General features: G+C 34.5%; 1 protein-coding gene across 1 annotated transcript in view; it reads right to left on the bottom strand.

Annotated features, from left to right (window-relative positions):
- Positions 1-2,911: 2,911 nt before the first annotated feature.
- LOC124366719 overlaps positions 2,912-16,681 on the bottom strand; it is a 59,933-nt gene continuing 46,163 nt past the window's right edge. Inside the window, exons 7-9 of the mRNA XM_046823319.1 lie at positions 7,628-7,849; positions 6,498-6,749; positions 2,912-3,173 (exon numbers count right to left, since the gene is read on the bottom strand). Coding sequence (XP_046679275.1) covers positions 3,010-3,173; positions 6,498-6,749; positions 7,628-7,849 — 638 coding nt within the window. The 3' untranslated portion in view covers positions 2,912-3,009. The remainder of the gene's footprint in view (positions 3,174-6,497; positions 6,750-7,627; positions 7,850-16,681) is intronic.

Raw genomic sequence — 16,681 nt, 5'->3', positions numbered from 1 at the left:
GGTAGTCAATAAAGTTAGTTAATTTCATAACTTTTTAACACGTACTTTTTAAAGCTTTGCATTCGAAACATTTTATCGACCTACATTTTTAAATTAGATTGGTGACGCGCTTCTGTGCAGTGGGGATTGAGGGGTAAAATCCGACAACAATGAGGGGTAACTTCCTGGTGTATAATCAACTTTCTACATCGGAAGAGAAAGTATGGGTAAGCTATAATAATTAGTGTCATACTAGTCTACAAATCGAAAACAATTGTTGTGATTTTAAATTTGTACCCAAAAAGTGGTACTTTTCGTGTTATTTATCACAGGTCTTACGCTATAACACCATTTTAAGTCAAATATAATAATTAAGAATTTTCAAAAGTGTGAGTGACCACGAGATGACGTTTAATAATTTCAGAACAACTTTAAATCGCCGTTAATAGTCCTATACGCAGAGATGACAAACTAACTCGGGGAGACTTAGGATGTATAACTAAACGTAGTCTATAAACTATGTTGAGCCCGTCATTTTTAAATTTTAATACTTCAAATTCTACCCTGAAATCCTTATCTATTACAATGAAAATCTATACCATAAGATCCATTTCTGATCTCTAGGTCGATAATTCTGTGAAGTCAAATAAAACTTTCTATAAAGTTCTGGTAACATAACTAATAGTATTAATTACCCAATCAACACAACCCGACCCCATTTATTTTAGTGTATTAGACTTTGCTTTAGGCATGTGTACGATTTACTTTCAGTATATGCAGTAAAATATGACTCAACTGTCCGAATGTTTAAAGGGTTTTGCCTGAGAAGGAGAGCAGAGACAGGCATATGGGATATAGCGTTATTGTTGCTAGTGAATGTAACGATTGTGCAATAATGTAGTAGTTTTCGTTGCTCTAGTATCTCAGATGTTGCTGTTAACAGAGGGTACATCTGCGGTATATCTAGAAATGACCAGTTAGGTTACTTTTCATCAGCTGACAAAAAGCAACAAAGGAGAACCAGAGCAACACAATGGCAACGGTTCTGACAAGAGGTTTTGGATGATTTATGAGAACGGATCAGCAGATTTTAATGGATATTGTTGATAGACTTCTGAAATTAAATTTTCTTTGGAGCCAATGGAGTCAACAGTAAATCTGTTATTTAAAAATTAATTTAATTTTCAAATTTCTCGTTGTCACCATGGTTGCCCATGAGGTCAATGCTAAGCCAAATTCTATGTAATGACATTCACCATCATCGAACTCAGTGTTGCCTACATAGAAATGAAGCTTCATGCAAAATTTCAAAATCAAAAGCTCAGTTCTTTATGGAGACAACGTGTGGTCAGGCAGACAGGACAGAAATTACCCTTTTCAAACCCAGCTCAGCCAATTGAATTTTGAAATAGAAAGGAGATATAGAAAATTCCATCTTGTACGTTCAAAAAGAAAGAATTAGATATATATATTTTTTTTATCACACACACACACACACACACACACACACACACACACACACACACACACACACACACACACACACACACACACACACACACACACACACACACACACACACACACACACACACACACACACACACACACACACACACACACACACACACACACACACACACACACACACACACCATTATTGTATTTTAGAACAGTGTTTTTGTGTGATCTGTATCTATGCATTAGATAATAGAGCGCATCAAAATAAACGAATTTAGCATAGTTGAATAGAAATTATGTAAGGTTTTGAAATTGCCCAAAGAGGTGGACTTCATTTTGAAATCTATTCGTCTGCTCTCTCGTTCTCACAGTGATGTAAGGGAAGAAATGGAAATGCTTAAAAAAATACCATAGTAATTTATAAATATGTGCAGTATTGTAACTGAAATTAAGTGGTTCTTAGTCCTGATATTTGATAATTATCAAATTCATTTAAGATTGAAAGTAAAAATCCAACATTTAAGTTTGACACTGTTTATAAAGAAGTTGGTACACAAAGCAGTGTTTTTATTATTTTTGTTACAATTCATAATTGAACAATAGCACGCTGTAAATAAGGAGACGAAAGATTAAAAAAATTCTGTAAATTTATCTCTGTGGCCTTCAAACCCATTGGCTCGAATAAAAAATTTGAACTTGATTTTTAATTTTGTCAATCTTTATTAAGATCTCTTAAAAGACTTTTAGGTGTTATGATAGATGGATATGTTTATCAAAACATTAGGTTAAATATCAATATAAAAATTGGCTAGTTAATAAGACATTTTGACTTAGCCCTTTTTAGTGGCTTATCTTTCCTGATCTATTTTAAGGTCAGTTAAAAAATTATAAGTATAATTACGATAGACCTTAATTTACCAAACAAAGTAGGAGATGACTCTGTTGAAGACTTTATTAATCACATATAGACACTAATTGCTGTAATATTTACGTAATGGTATTATACTAAGTATTGATCGATCATATTAAATACTCGTACAATCTTGTCTCTTGCCAGTAAAGACGGGGTTTTTATATTTAAAGCTTACTATCGATAATAGAAAAAAAATTAGAAGGAAACTATCATCTTATTTATGTTTAAAAAATGTTAAGGGTTAACGTGAAACGAGCACAACAAATTAAAAATGTCACAGATGAACTGGAAATAGTCAAATTTGAATATAGAAGTCAAAGGAGACTGATGTAATAACAACTTTTCGAGAATTTACATAAAGAATAGATTCCAGTTTGGAATCGTAGTATTCTATATTTGAAACTTATAACGATAGTAAAGACTGACTTAATAATGAAAAATTCTACCCCTCTAAGTAATGCAATTTAAAGTATAAAATAATTTCTGAATTCCAATAACAAAGATAACATAATGGATGGAAAATGTAACGAATTACTGGAAAAGTAAGATAATCTGTAAGTCTATATCCATAGTTTATTTACAATATTTCATGACTACCAATGCAAACAAAGTACTGTATAAGACCAACAAACATGGTTTTCAAGGCATTAAAAAAAACTATCTCCTAATAACTTTGAGGATGACGGGTTGGTCGGACTGAGTGACGAGAGCGTTCGGTTTGAACTTCATGGGGATGGGAGTGTCAGAAGCTACTTCAGCACGGAACTTGAGTACGAACGTGGCCAGTCCTAACTTGGTTTGCATCAACCCGAACCTCATTCCTGGAACAAACGATTATCAGTTAGTATCCGAGTCGTGGAAGGCATCAACTTCATGGGGATGGGAGTCTCAGAAGCTACTTCAGCTCGGAGCTTGAGAACGAGAATGGCCAGTCCTAACTTGGTTTGCATCAACCCGAACCTCATTCCTGGAACAAACGATTATCAGTTAGTATCCGAGTCGTGGAAGGCATCAACTTCATGGGGATGGGAGTCTCAGAAGCTACTTCAGCTCGGAGCTTGAGAACGAGAATGGCCAGTCCTAACTTGGTTTGCATCAACCCGAACCTCATTCCTGGAACAAACGATTATCAGTTAGTATCCGAGTCGTGGAAGGCATCAAGTTCATGGGAATAGGATTTTCAGGAGCTACTTCAGCACGGAACTTGAGAACGAATGTGGGCAGTCCTAACTTGGTTTGCATCAACCCGAACCTCATTCTTGAAACAAATGATTGTCAGTTAGTATACGAGTCGTAGAAGGCATGAATTTCATGGGGATGGGAGTTTCAGGAGCTACTTCAGCGCGGAACTTGAATACGAACGTGACCAGTCCTAACTGGTCAACGCATCAACCCTAACCTCATTCATGGGAAAAAAACGATTATCAGTTAGTACCATAGTCGTATCGGACCTACGTTCCAGGAATTAGTTTGGCTGTGTTTTGTTAAGGAATTTTAGTTTCACACAATAACTTATTATTTATCAAAATTTCCGTTAATTAAAAAAAATAAAAATCGTTCCATTTACATAGGCCCTCTTATAAGAGGATAAGTTGAAATATTGTTACGCAGCAATTCAGTTAATGTAAATTGGTGTTACATCAATAATTTAAGTGATATTTAAAAAAATAATCCGACAAATGTTAAAAACAGTCTCTATATTTGAAAGCATGATTTATTTTCATCTTACATGGTCGTTATCAGATTATGGGTGATTTCAACATCAATGTAATTGGCACTAATCATCCTTCCCCGATTTGTCGACTTGTTAAGGTCATTTGACCTAGAATTGTTAGTCAAAACGCCAACGCGTGTGACACATTCAAACACAGTCGACAATTGACAACATCATCTCCAATCTACCAATTGTCGCAGTGTCCGTGGTCAATACAGCTATCTCGGACCACTACGGCCAAGAGGCTATAATTATAGTGGAGTAAAAATCGAGAGGGAGCTCAAAATCACAAAAACAATAAGAGACTTAAGGCCAGGAAACATCGCTCTCCTCAACACTCCCCTTTCTAAAGAATATTGGAAATACCAAGAATCAATGCATTTCAGTAGAAGAACATTTTAAAAGGTTTAGTAATACACTCAACTTTCATCTCGACATGTACTGGCCTCTCAAAACCATACAAGTTTGTCCCAAAATGGTAAACAACAAATGGATAACTGAAGGAATTTCAGTTTCTAGAGAAGAACTAAAGATTTTCTCAGAAATTCAGAAAATGTCCCACAATGAAGAATTCAAGCGGTATTTTTCGAAATTACAAAATAATTTACAGAAAAGTTATCCAAGTTGCAAAGGCATATGATGTTTCCAAATCAATTATATCTTCCAAAAATATTTCTAAAACAGCATGGGGCATCATCAACAATAAAAACAAATCATGCAACAAACAAATCAAATTAAAAAGTGTTGTGGAGGCTGCGGTGGAGGTTGCAAATAGGCTTAGCAGATTCTTCGGATCTGTTGCTTGAGAGCAAGTCCCTTGCCCATCACCCTCACAAGGAATCCCAAGATGAAGGTAGTGTCCAGTAGCCTCCCTGGCACTGGCACCTGTCGTTGAGGAAGAGCTTGAAAAAACAATTCAGCAGCTCCCAGCCAAAAAAACAAATGTTTAAATTTAATGTCGACGTGGCTCATAAAAAATGTTCAAATATTGTGAGACCAGTAACCTTATTAGTAAATTTATCTTTTGAACAAGGAGTTTTCCCCTAAGTAACTCCTATTTTCAAGAACGACGATCCCCAATACCCACAAAATTACCGGCCTGTCTCAATTTTTTGCCAGTTATGAGCAAAAGCTTTTTTTGACACGAATGCTTCAATTTTTGAATAAGCACAACCAGCTATCTGAAGACCAGTTTGGCTTCAGGAAGGGCAAGTCGACAATAGACGCAGTTGTAAATCTTGTCGACATGGTTGTAGAGGGGCTAGAGCGTCGGGATCACATATTGAGTTTGTTCCTGGACTTATCGAAAGCATTCGACTGTGTTGATCATGTTACAATGCTTGCCAAACTTGAATCTCATGGATTTCCGAGGCGTGCCTCTCCAGTGGCTCAGATCATTTCTAAGCCACATAACTCAAATTGTCCAGATCTCAAATAAATTATCTGAACCAATTCACCTGAGTTATGGTGTCACACAGGGCTCAATTCTCAGTCCAATTCTCTTCCTGATCTATATCAATGATGTAGGTTCATCACTTCTGCACGGAATACTAGTGCAGTATGCTGATGACACGACTCTGTTTCACTGGCAAATCAAAATTGATCCTGGAACAGCAGAGTTTTGTTGAAATCAACAACTGCGTCCAAAATTTTAACAACCTCAATCTTAAAACAAATTCTGCAAAATCCAATTTTATGAATTTTGCTTTACGATCGATTCGATGCTTTACGATAGTCATGATGAGCCAGCTGTTATGTTGGCTGACACCATGCTGGAAGAAGTATATTGTTCGAAATTCCTGGGGATATACGTAGATCGAGGGTTGACTTGGAACGATCACATCGAACACGTTTGCTCCAAATTGGCCTCAGGCATTTATTTTTTGAGGTCTCTAGCCAAATACTGCCCGAGTCAGGTTCTGATGATGGCGTATTATGACTTGATTTAACCCCATCTCACTTACGGGCTGGTGTTGTGAGGAGCTTGTGCAAACAATCAATTCTTAAATTTTCATGCTTAGTAAAGGATTTTCAGAGAACTTCGTCAGGATTAACTGTGCGAGACGGCTACAAAAATGAATACATGTTCAACTCTTTAGAGCGTAAAATGTTATCAAGCCCAAATTTAGACGAAAGGAGGAACTCACAGCATGAACTATAAAAATCAGTCACACTCTTATAATAAAACAGTGAATAACACATTTTTTAAAGTACGCAATCTTGGATGTATACAGTTTTTTTTAATAAACTAGTAAAACTTCACTGAGATAATTAAAAAGTATTTACTTAAATCTGTGCAAACAGTAATTTAGCGACTATAACTTGCTAGATGGTCCAGAGCTGACTGCACTACCCATTTACTCCGCATGTACTTCGTCTTACTAAATAAGGTGTGATACATGTGATCTATGCAATTTAAGCTATGTTTTACCTATGCATTTACGGGGTCCGTCTCCGAAGGGAAGGTGCAGGCAAGGGTGTCGCTTCTTGACTTTCTCAGGTGCAAATCGCTCCGGGTCGAACTTGTCAGGGTCCGGGTAGTACTGGGGATCGTGATGTAGAGCATAGGCCGGGATGCGTATTTTCTGACCAGGCTGAAGTACCAAATCGGACCCAGGGATCTTATAGGCTTTGGTGCATCTCCGGTAGATCACAGGCAAAGGAGCATACATCCTCAGCGTCTCTGGACCAAATTAAATAAGATGGTGTTATCGAATTTTAAATATGTAGATTCTACGAGAACTTTATATAATTGTTCTAAATCTTTTACGAATAATCGTATTGATAGAAATAAACTAATATAAAAGTTCTGGGAATTGATAACTTTTTTTAAATCTTCACTTCCATACGTACTGAGGGAATTATAATATTGAATTTAATCAATTCTGAAACTGCACACACTTTTCAATGGAACATCGGAAAGTTCCCATTGTGTGTGTGTTTGCCCCAAATTTATATTCATGTGTTTGTTTAATCTGTAGCAGAGGCCATATTTGGATGGAATTTCATACATGATGAAATAAGGGAAGCGAGTTGTGAACAGAACAGCAAATATTCATATGTTTATTAAAATAGCATAAAGGAAATAAACTTCTTCTTAAATTTTCCATACAAAAATAATAAAAATGTTGATTAGATTTTTTAATTTAAGAAAACTATACGTTTACTGATGCCACATACTTTATCTCAGTTTTATTAAACAACTATAAAGGATTTGATTTTTATATTTGAAAATATGTATTTGAAACCTTGAATAAGTTCTCATGAATCGTCCAATTTTGATCAAATTGAGCGTAAAAATATTAGTTATAAATACATTAGGAAAATCTTTTGATTTTAGAACCCAATATAAATAAAATTGTTTTGTTTACATAAATAATTTTTAATGCGGTCTAGAAATTTTTTAAAATCCTTTTGGAAATAAAAGTGTTGTAATTTATTCCTTACCACAACACAGTAAACATAACTTTAACTAAAGTCAAGTGTTGACGTTTCAAATATCTTTGTAGATTATTTAAAAGGATAAATAATGCTTGTATAATCTTGCACTATTATACCTACCATGGACAACCTGATCCATGTACTTCAAATCCTGAATCACCTGGTAGTTGATTTCTCCTCCGTGGTTCTCCAGCACTCCCTCCAGTTCCAGGTGGAGACGCTCCTGGATCTCCGGGTGTTGCGCCAGCTCGTAGAGACAGAAAGTCATCGTCGAAGAAGCTGTTTCAAATCCGCCTGCGAAGAAGGCGAAGGCCTGGGCAATAATTTGATTTATAGTGAGCCCTGAAAGCATCACGATTCGTGACTGGAAATATTTTTGATGATTTAAAGCAGAGTTTAATAGCTCTACCTTAAATCATCCCATTTCAAAATAGATTACATCTAAGTAGATAATAGATCAGCACTAGTAACGTTATGACCACATAATTTGTGCCAGGATGAGGAATTTGGAATAAGAACATGTATAAAAACCTGAGACCAGCTAAGGATAATCTGAATAAACAATTTTGCTAATTAAATATCATAACCTAAACTGTACCTTTGAATGCATTAGTTACGCAGGAGATGAATCCTTCATACGGATGAGGTATAGGGTGTACCGGTGGATTAGTTCAGTTAGTTACGTGTGTCCACCTGTTCCCCGACATTAATATTTTTATGTTAAAGTTATATCATATTTTTGTACCTTTTTGTAATACCAATAAATAATTTTGTACCACAATAGTTTATTACTGAAGTACAATGTATAAACCGGGGAACAGGTGGACACTTGCACCCGACATCAATATTTTTATGTTAAAATTATATCATATTTTTGTACCTTTTTGTAATACCAATAAATAATTTTGTACCACAATAGTTTATTAATAAAGTACTATGTATAAACCGGGTAACAGGTGGACACTTGCACCCGACATCAATATTTTGATGTTAAAGTTACATCATATTTTTGTACCATTTTTGTACCTTTTTGTAATACCAATAAATAATTTTGTACCACAATAGTTTATTAATAAAGTACTATGTATAAACCGGGGAACAGGTGGACACTTGCACCCGACATCAATATTTTTATGTTAAAGTTATATCATATTTTTGTACCATTTTTGTACCTTTTTGTAATACCAATAAATAATTTTGTACCACAATAGTTTATTAATAAAGTACTATGTATAAACCGGGGAACAGGTGGTCACTTGCACCCGACATCAATATTTTTATGTTAAAGTTATATCATATTTTTGTACCATTTTTGTACCTTTTTGTAATACCAATAAATAATTTTGTACCACAATAGTTTATTACTGAAGTACAATGTATAAACCGGGGAACAGGTGGACACTTGCACCCGACATCAATATTTTTATGTTAAAGTTATATCATATTTTTTGTACCATTTTTGTACCTTTTTGTAATACCAATAAATAATTTTGTACCACAATAGTTTATTAATAAAGTACTATGTATGAACCGGGGAACAGGTGGACACTTGCACCCGACATCAATATTTTTTGTTAAAGTTACATCATATTTTTCCACAATTTTTACCGTTTTGTAATACTAATTAATAATTATGTACCACGCACGTAACCTATGAATCACTCAACCACGGTCACTCAAATAAAAAGTGACGGATGTTTACCAACTTCTATTTGAAAACTGTTAGGGCACCATCATATAGGCCTACTATAATAGATGTTTTCACAAAGAAGGCATCCTTCTTCGCTTTTGAAAAGTACGTGCGAAGCCGCGTGTAAATGGTAGTATATATTATTTATTTACTTTATTATCATTATACTTTAATAAAGTATAAGTAACAGATATTACACCGTTATTTCTGTTATAATCATTAACCCCTTTATTTCTATGATAGGTCAGGAATGTCGTAGACATTTAGTGTTGGGACTCTTCTTTCATGAAATAGCATGTAGATTTCAAAAAGTATAAAAAATATTAACCTAAATATCAATGATGGAAAATATCAGTTTTGCAGACCCGCTATGTGAGTCATCAGCACAGTGATGACAGGTAGGCCGGGCTGCACGTGTGAGGGTGGGCAAGGGCCGCCTTTTCAGGTGCCGAAGTTTGTTTTGTTATCTCGTGGGCTTTTGAAGGCAGCGGAAAAACCACAGAACCTAGTAAAAACATTGTATCCAATTCAAATCGGAACTGAGCTATGAAAAGATCACTCGCCGGCCGCGTTAAAACTTTATAAGCAAAAATAAGCTTCGAAAGCCAATTATACTTGTAAGTAGTTTGCCAATTGACTTACACAGTTTTAGCTTTATACATCAATGTGATAGATAGTCGAGTTTTACAAAATTAGTAAGCTAAATAATTACTAAATTATATACTAGGCCTATTGTACAAGGACAGTTCTAATAAATTTATTAATAATTGTTGACTTAAAGGATGTTTAAAAATATTAAACATTTTAATTTTTTAAAGGAAAGAACAATTTGTAGACGAAAGATAGTACCAGAAAAGTTTAAAAATGTTCTTTTTAATCAGTAGGTTTTATGTATAGCCATTAAGAAAATTTATGTGAGGACAATTAAATAGAATAGAATAGAATTTATTTATTTATTTTCCTAAAGTTTTTGCAATCCACCACAAGTACAATAGCCTGATACTTACTTAACAAAAACTGAGGTCAAAACAATAATTTAAAATTAGTGTTAAACTTAATACTGCAATTAAACAGTAAAATATCAAAAACTATCATAATTAAAAACAGAAAAAAAACTATATGCAATTTTAAATGCAATACACTAATTCTAGTATAAATGCATATACGTATCCGATATAAATTTACTTAAAAAAAAAAACATAGGGCCTCAAAGTCAACGCCTGCGTTGAGAGGTTCTTTCTACGATATTAAACATTTTTTCTTGTAAACCAGCATATAATGGCGTCAAGTCTGAATACATGACTTGCTCTATTTCAATCCACCTATTTTTACGTAACAAAAAGCTGTCGCGTCCGCAGAAGATGATAATTTCCAATTCAATTTGAATTACAAAGATCATTCATGTAAATTAAAAAAAAAGAATTGATCCTAAAACTGACCCTTCGTGTACTCCGCTATTGATGTAACTAACTTCACTAAACATGTTACCCGCGGTTTCACACGCAATTTTCTGCTGAATAACATGCCATGGGCATATACTATTTATACGCGTACTCAACACTCCTGAGATGGTTACTGGAAAATATTCTATTTTAATCCAAGAGGTGGGTGAAACAGTTTTTATTTCACCGTCTAGAAAATATCTAAAATTAATATTTTATTATAATTAAATGTAAACCGAAGTTTCAGCCTAATTGTAGAACTTCATATGAACATGATAATAGCTGTCAATTGTTAATTCACTTTAGATTACGTTTCGTAAGTATTTTAACTATTTTCACCAATTCTTCAATATTTTGGGCAATGTTTTTAGCTTCTCTTTTGTTCTAAACCATTCTCGGACTGCAACGAATATTATAAAAACATAATTAGCCAAATGGGTTCAGCCGTTCTCGTGATTAACGCTTACCTACACATTTAGCTGTCCATTTTTATATAGTAGTAGATATATCCCTAATAAAATCTAAAAAGCAACATAGAACTTGCTCTATACTTCACAAAAAGGAGGTAATGGAGATATGTAATATATCGTTATCCACACACTTCAGCACAACTGTGTGAATATTGCAAGGCTAAATCCAGCTAAGGCCCAAGACGGCCGACGCGACGTGCCGCTGGACAAAGGCACCCATTAACGAAAATACGCAAAAAATAATTATCAATATTAGTTTAAGTTTAAAGACATTAATTTATCCAACTAACATTGGATGTAGTGCATGTTATTGTGAGTAAAACATCTTAATAATTAGTGAAACTAAGGAGTATGAGGGGCAAAAAAGATTTTACAGGCGTGTCTTTACAACGTATTTAGTAATATTTACCTATAAGTTTTAAATTGTATTTAGTAATACTTACCTATAAGTTACAAATTGTGTTTAGGGATATTAATCTATAAGTTTCAAACTATATTTATAACTATTTAAACATAAACAAACTCTCCGATAATATAAAGTTTATATTTTTGTGAGGCCTTTCGTACTCAATGAGAACATCTTCGGACACAACTGAATAAAAGTAATAATAACAATAGTAACGTAAAAAATTTTGTACTAAATAAAAAAACATTTCCAATAAGAAAAGAGCTTCAAGAATGTATTTAAACATATTTAATTAAAACATATATTATTTGTTATATATTATTGTATTATAATAAGTATTATATATATGAACTAATAAAAATTAAAAAGAAGAGAATTCTATCTCTATATTTAGGGTATATATATATATATATATATATATATATATATATATTACGTCTTATCGTTCCTCGAAGGTGAGTAGGCTAGGTTTAAATCTTGTCATTTGTGGTTTTATTAGATCTTTTGCTAATTCAGACAAAAATACCCTTCGCAGTTTGAGCTCACCTGTATTAGTCTTATATATTATTTGTGCATTTATTGCCCCAACATTGAGTAGTCCACCAAACACAGTTAATGGCCATCTATTGCTAATTCTCGTTACACTATACTCGCTTTTTAGTCTGACAACCACATCCACCCCACCTTTAGTCATGTTATAAAATGTTATAATAGTGGGTTTTACAGCATCTTCAGTGTCAAGTCAATCTCATCATCGTTATGCATTGTCGATGCAAGAAGAACATTCTTCTTAGTTTTCTTATTTGGTACGTAGGATACAATGGTACACCTGTTTGGTGGTTTTCCAAACGCATACATTGAGCTGCACCTTTGCCTGTCCTTTATGGCCTAGAGTTCTTCAGGAAGTTCCGGCTTATTCTTTCGAATAGTACCAACGACAGTAATTCTGTGATTAGTGTAAAGGTCATTCAATAATGGGACACTCGTGAAATAGTTGTCCATAGTTACGTTTATCCCACTGTTATCAATGGGTTTTATCATCCTTAGAACCACACTTGTAGCATCGTTAGATGTAGCAAAGGAACCTGGGGGTTGCTTTCCACCAGAGTTCCATGTTAGAAGTAAAAAATGTTTTTGCATCTACAAGTGCGTAGATTTTGAGGCTATATCTCGCCGGCTTATTCGGTATATACTACCGAAATTTACACCGGCCACGAAAACCTTCCAACATTTCATACAGTTACTAATTCTCCCACATTATAACTTAGTTTACACAAACTTACAAACCGTTGAAATACCTCACGTATTGGAGCTGCATTGTCAACTTTCTTTCTTTGAGATCGTGTAAGTTTGTCGTCAAATCTAATAGCCTGTAATAAGGTATTAAAACGTCTCTTGGACATAGTTGCTGCATAGATCTCAGGTGCCGTTCCATCATTGGACCAAAGTTCAGAAGTGTTCAAGTGGTTAGCTTTTTTTCACTCCTATAAGATATAAGAGCCCAATAAATGCTTGAAATTCTACTAAATCAGTGTTGTTTCAGTCTCGCGCTCTTGTGTAATTTGGACGCATTTCTTGTAACTGCTGGTTTGTATAACGTACAATGTCTGATATCATGTCGTTAGGGAAAAATATCTTCCAACAACCAACTGGGTGGTTCAATTCTCTAAATGACCGATTAACAGAAGGGAGTTTCTTTACAATATTTTGTCTTGCCCTTTTCGTTATTTGTGGCTTGTGAACATTCCAGTAGTTACTCCGTCTTTAGATGTGTAAAGTGCAGAAACCGCTCAATGGGCTGTTTAGAAACTTTTTGTGTAGAAGGCCCTGGTTGCACAGTGTTTACATATACAGAAATTGATTGTACAAGATTTATTTGCTCATCAAAGGTGTCATAACAAGGGCTACCGTCATCAGACTGTTCTGTGTGCACGTCATCAATGTCATGTTCACTCTCATTATCGGTATCTGATAAATGTCCTTGAAAAGAAATATCACCCTCACTTATATCATGTTCTTCAAGCCAGCACCGAATTTCGTTGTCATTTGTTCTCTCCATCACTAAACATATGAGAAATGGAGCTTACGAGTGAAAATCCACTAACAAAAACACCAACACAACCAAACACTAAAACAACAGTCAATAATAAAACTAGAATGGAATGTTCCGTGATCACTCGCTCCGTTAGGATCGACTTAACTGCCGGGGTCGCTCGCATAGTTAGGGCCAGACTAACAAAGGCGTGGACCCAGACATTCCCCACACCTGCCACCCCCCTCCCTCATTATAGATTCTTGAAAAAAAGGGAAAGCTGCCGAATATACTCTAGATACCATATTTATAACCTGAGGCCCATACAACGAACATTAAAAAAATTTCTTTAACAACAACTAAAAACCTAATAGCGCGAGTTCCCGCAGGTTAATGTCGGGTGCAAGTGTCTACCTGTGCCCCGGTTATATATGGTATTTTATTAATAAATGAGTGTGGTACATAATTATTACTTGGTGTTACAAAACGGTACAAAAATGGTAGAAAAATATGATGTAACTTTAACATCAAAATATTGATGTCTGGTGCAAGTGTCCACCTGTTCCTCGGTTTATACATAGTACTTTATTAATAAACTATTGTGGTACAAAATTATTTATTGGTATTACAAAAAGGTACAAAAATAGTACAAAAATATGATATATCTCTAACATAAAAATGTTGATGTCGGGTGCAAGTGTCCACCTGTTCCCCGGTTTATACATAGTACTTTATTAATAAACTATTGTGGTACAAAATTATTTATTGGTATTACAAAAAGGTACAAAAATGATACAAAAATATGATATAACTTTAAGATAAAAATATTAATGTCGGGGAACAGGTAGACACACGTCAGTTAGTTCTGGGGGCAGACACTAGGGCTATGCCACGAATACAGCGTGTACATTTTCTGTATCCTTCTATCATATTAGCAAGGCTTCAAGAAAAACAACAGCGCTCTCTGTAAGCCATGCTGACTGACAGCGATCGCCTTCATTCTAGAGTTGGAGGAACTGTTTGTTTTGCAGAACGGTTCCAAGGCAAGACGGTTACGTAGCAGGAACCGTTCTTTTGAACGGTTCTACAGAACTGTATGAGAACTGTCTAAATTCGACAGTTTTCCCTCCCCAAAGCAGTTCTCTGTTTAGTTCTGGTCTTAGGTTATAGGTTTGGTTGTTTGAAACTGTTTTATGTATATGAGAACGTTAACTACAATTATGGAAACCATCTGAGGTATTAGTTTGTTTAAAAAAATTAACCTCTTACCGATATTTCTTGGCGAATCAATGAATCTTTTTACGGAAAGGCAGTAGCGGCACTGACCGACATAAGCTTATACTTGTTATAACGGACTGTGAATAAAAAAAAAACACATCTTGGGAAAAGAAATGTTAAAATCCTATAACTTACATAATTTAAAATACCTCAGAAGTTTGACTTAAAGAAATCCACGAAAACTAAATATTTCAATATCATAACAAATGTTTTAAAAACCAATTTCAAAACATTTATGATATAACGATAAGTTGCGAAAGCATGTACAACAACAAAAACGACAGTAACGTCACGACATTAATAGTTAGTTGAAACTTTGAAACTGTAAGAAGACTGGAAGAAAGAAAATAACTAGTTGCTATACATTGCTGCTGGAACGTGTAGCAGCAAAATTGCGAATCGTAGAAGTTGCCAGTAAGGCTGTAATGGTTTGGTTACTCTACTTGGAACTGCGGAACTGAGACAGTTCTACAAGAATTGCTAGTTCTTGAGAACGGTTCTGGAAAGGAGCAGTTAGCGGTACTAAACGGTTCCAATAGAATGGTTCCGTTCTTTCTTACCCATCACTACCTCATTCTTCTTCCACTACCTCACCAGCAACGCTGTACTTGGAAAGTGGACTAGCGATTCTAAGTAAGCCGTCTTGACAGAGGCATCTCTTACTAGCCAATTAACGGAGGGAGTGAGAGACGATAAGTTCTCTTCACGGCAACCTGGGCACGGCACTGTACTACCTCCTGGCACACCACAGAAAACACCCAAGCGTTAATTTTTGCAGCTTCATTTTATAGCATTGGATGTCTTGCATAACACAAGCAAATGCTGTAATTAAGAAGAGAGCCTTTAAAACATATTATTGTGTTTGGTTAAACTGCATACAAATGATATATGAATTACATATCTTATAGCACATTAGTGTAATATTTGTACATTACTCAATTGCTTACCAACACTCGCTTTACTTTGTTTGCTACTTTCATCTTTACACTGTGATATAGCTGATTTAATAACTATTTTGTTAATTATGAACTAGAGTTCTTAATTTTAAATATGTATTTTACATTTTAAAAATATGTTAAGTCTTGAACACTGATGGTAAAATAAATACTTTAAAAAGTATTTTTTCTACACGAACAATTTGAAAATTTAGCATAAGTGCCACAAAGAAAAGTACAAATTATTAGTTTTCAGTTGAAATATGGGAAGAAAATAAAAAAAAATACTAACAATACATGAGTCATCTAGTTTAAAAGTCGAAGAGATTTTGAAATTTTTAACAAAGAAAAACAAATGCAATTCATTATTTGTTTTAACATAAAAATGTGTCTTTTTTCTACAAGCTCCTGTAGGATAGACACAGGATTACGCTTAGTTTCAACTTTTTATGTGCAATAATTATAAAGAAAATGAGATTTTAATTTTTGTATCTATCTGGTTTTTGCAACATGATATTGTGATACTTCTGGTTTTGCAAAAGAACCTCGTGATCTATCGTGTTTTATCAAAGCAAAATGCATTTTACTTTTAAATTTCAGAGATTTCTCTTCAATTACAGTTATTCCCTGATAATGGTATTATGGTTCCACGTAAATGACGGGTGAATCCGGTGTTAACGCCCAATTATCAAGCTTGAGGAAGAAACACAAAAGATACCTGCCTGCTCTTCTAATTTCTCCACAATTTAAGTGAAAGGAATATACCAAGTTGTTTGATCATATAAGAGCAGAAAATATAACCTAAAAGTAGAAAAAAGATGTATATGGTTTTGAAACTAGATGACTTATGTAATGATATGTTAATAATACGTACTTTGCATTAGAAGATGCAGGGAGTATCGCAGGATAATTATATTACAT

The sequence above is a fragment of the Homalodisca vitripennis genome, chromosome 7 (genome assembly GCF_021130785.1).
Source record: "Homalodisca vitripennis isolate AUS2020 chromosome 7, UT_GWSS_2.1, whole genome shotgun sequence".
NCBI lineage: Eukaryota > Metazoa > Arthropoda > Insecta > Hemiptera > Cicadellidae > Homalodisca > Homalodisca vitripennis.
Note: the sequence above shows the minus strand (reverse complement) of the source record. Positions and strands in the feature narration are given on the sequence as shown.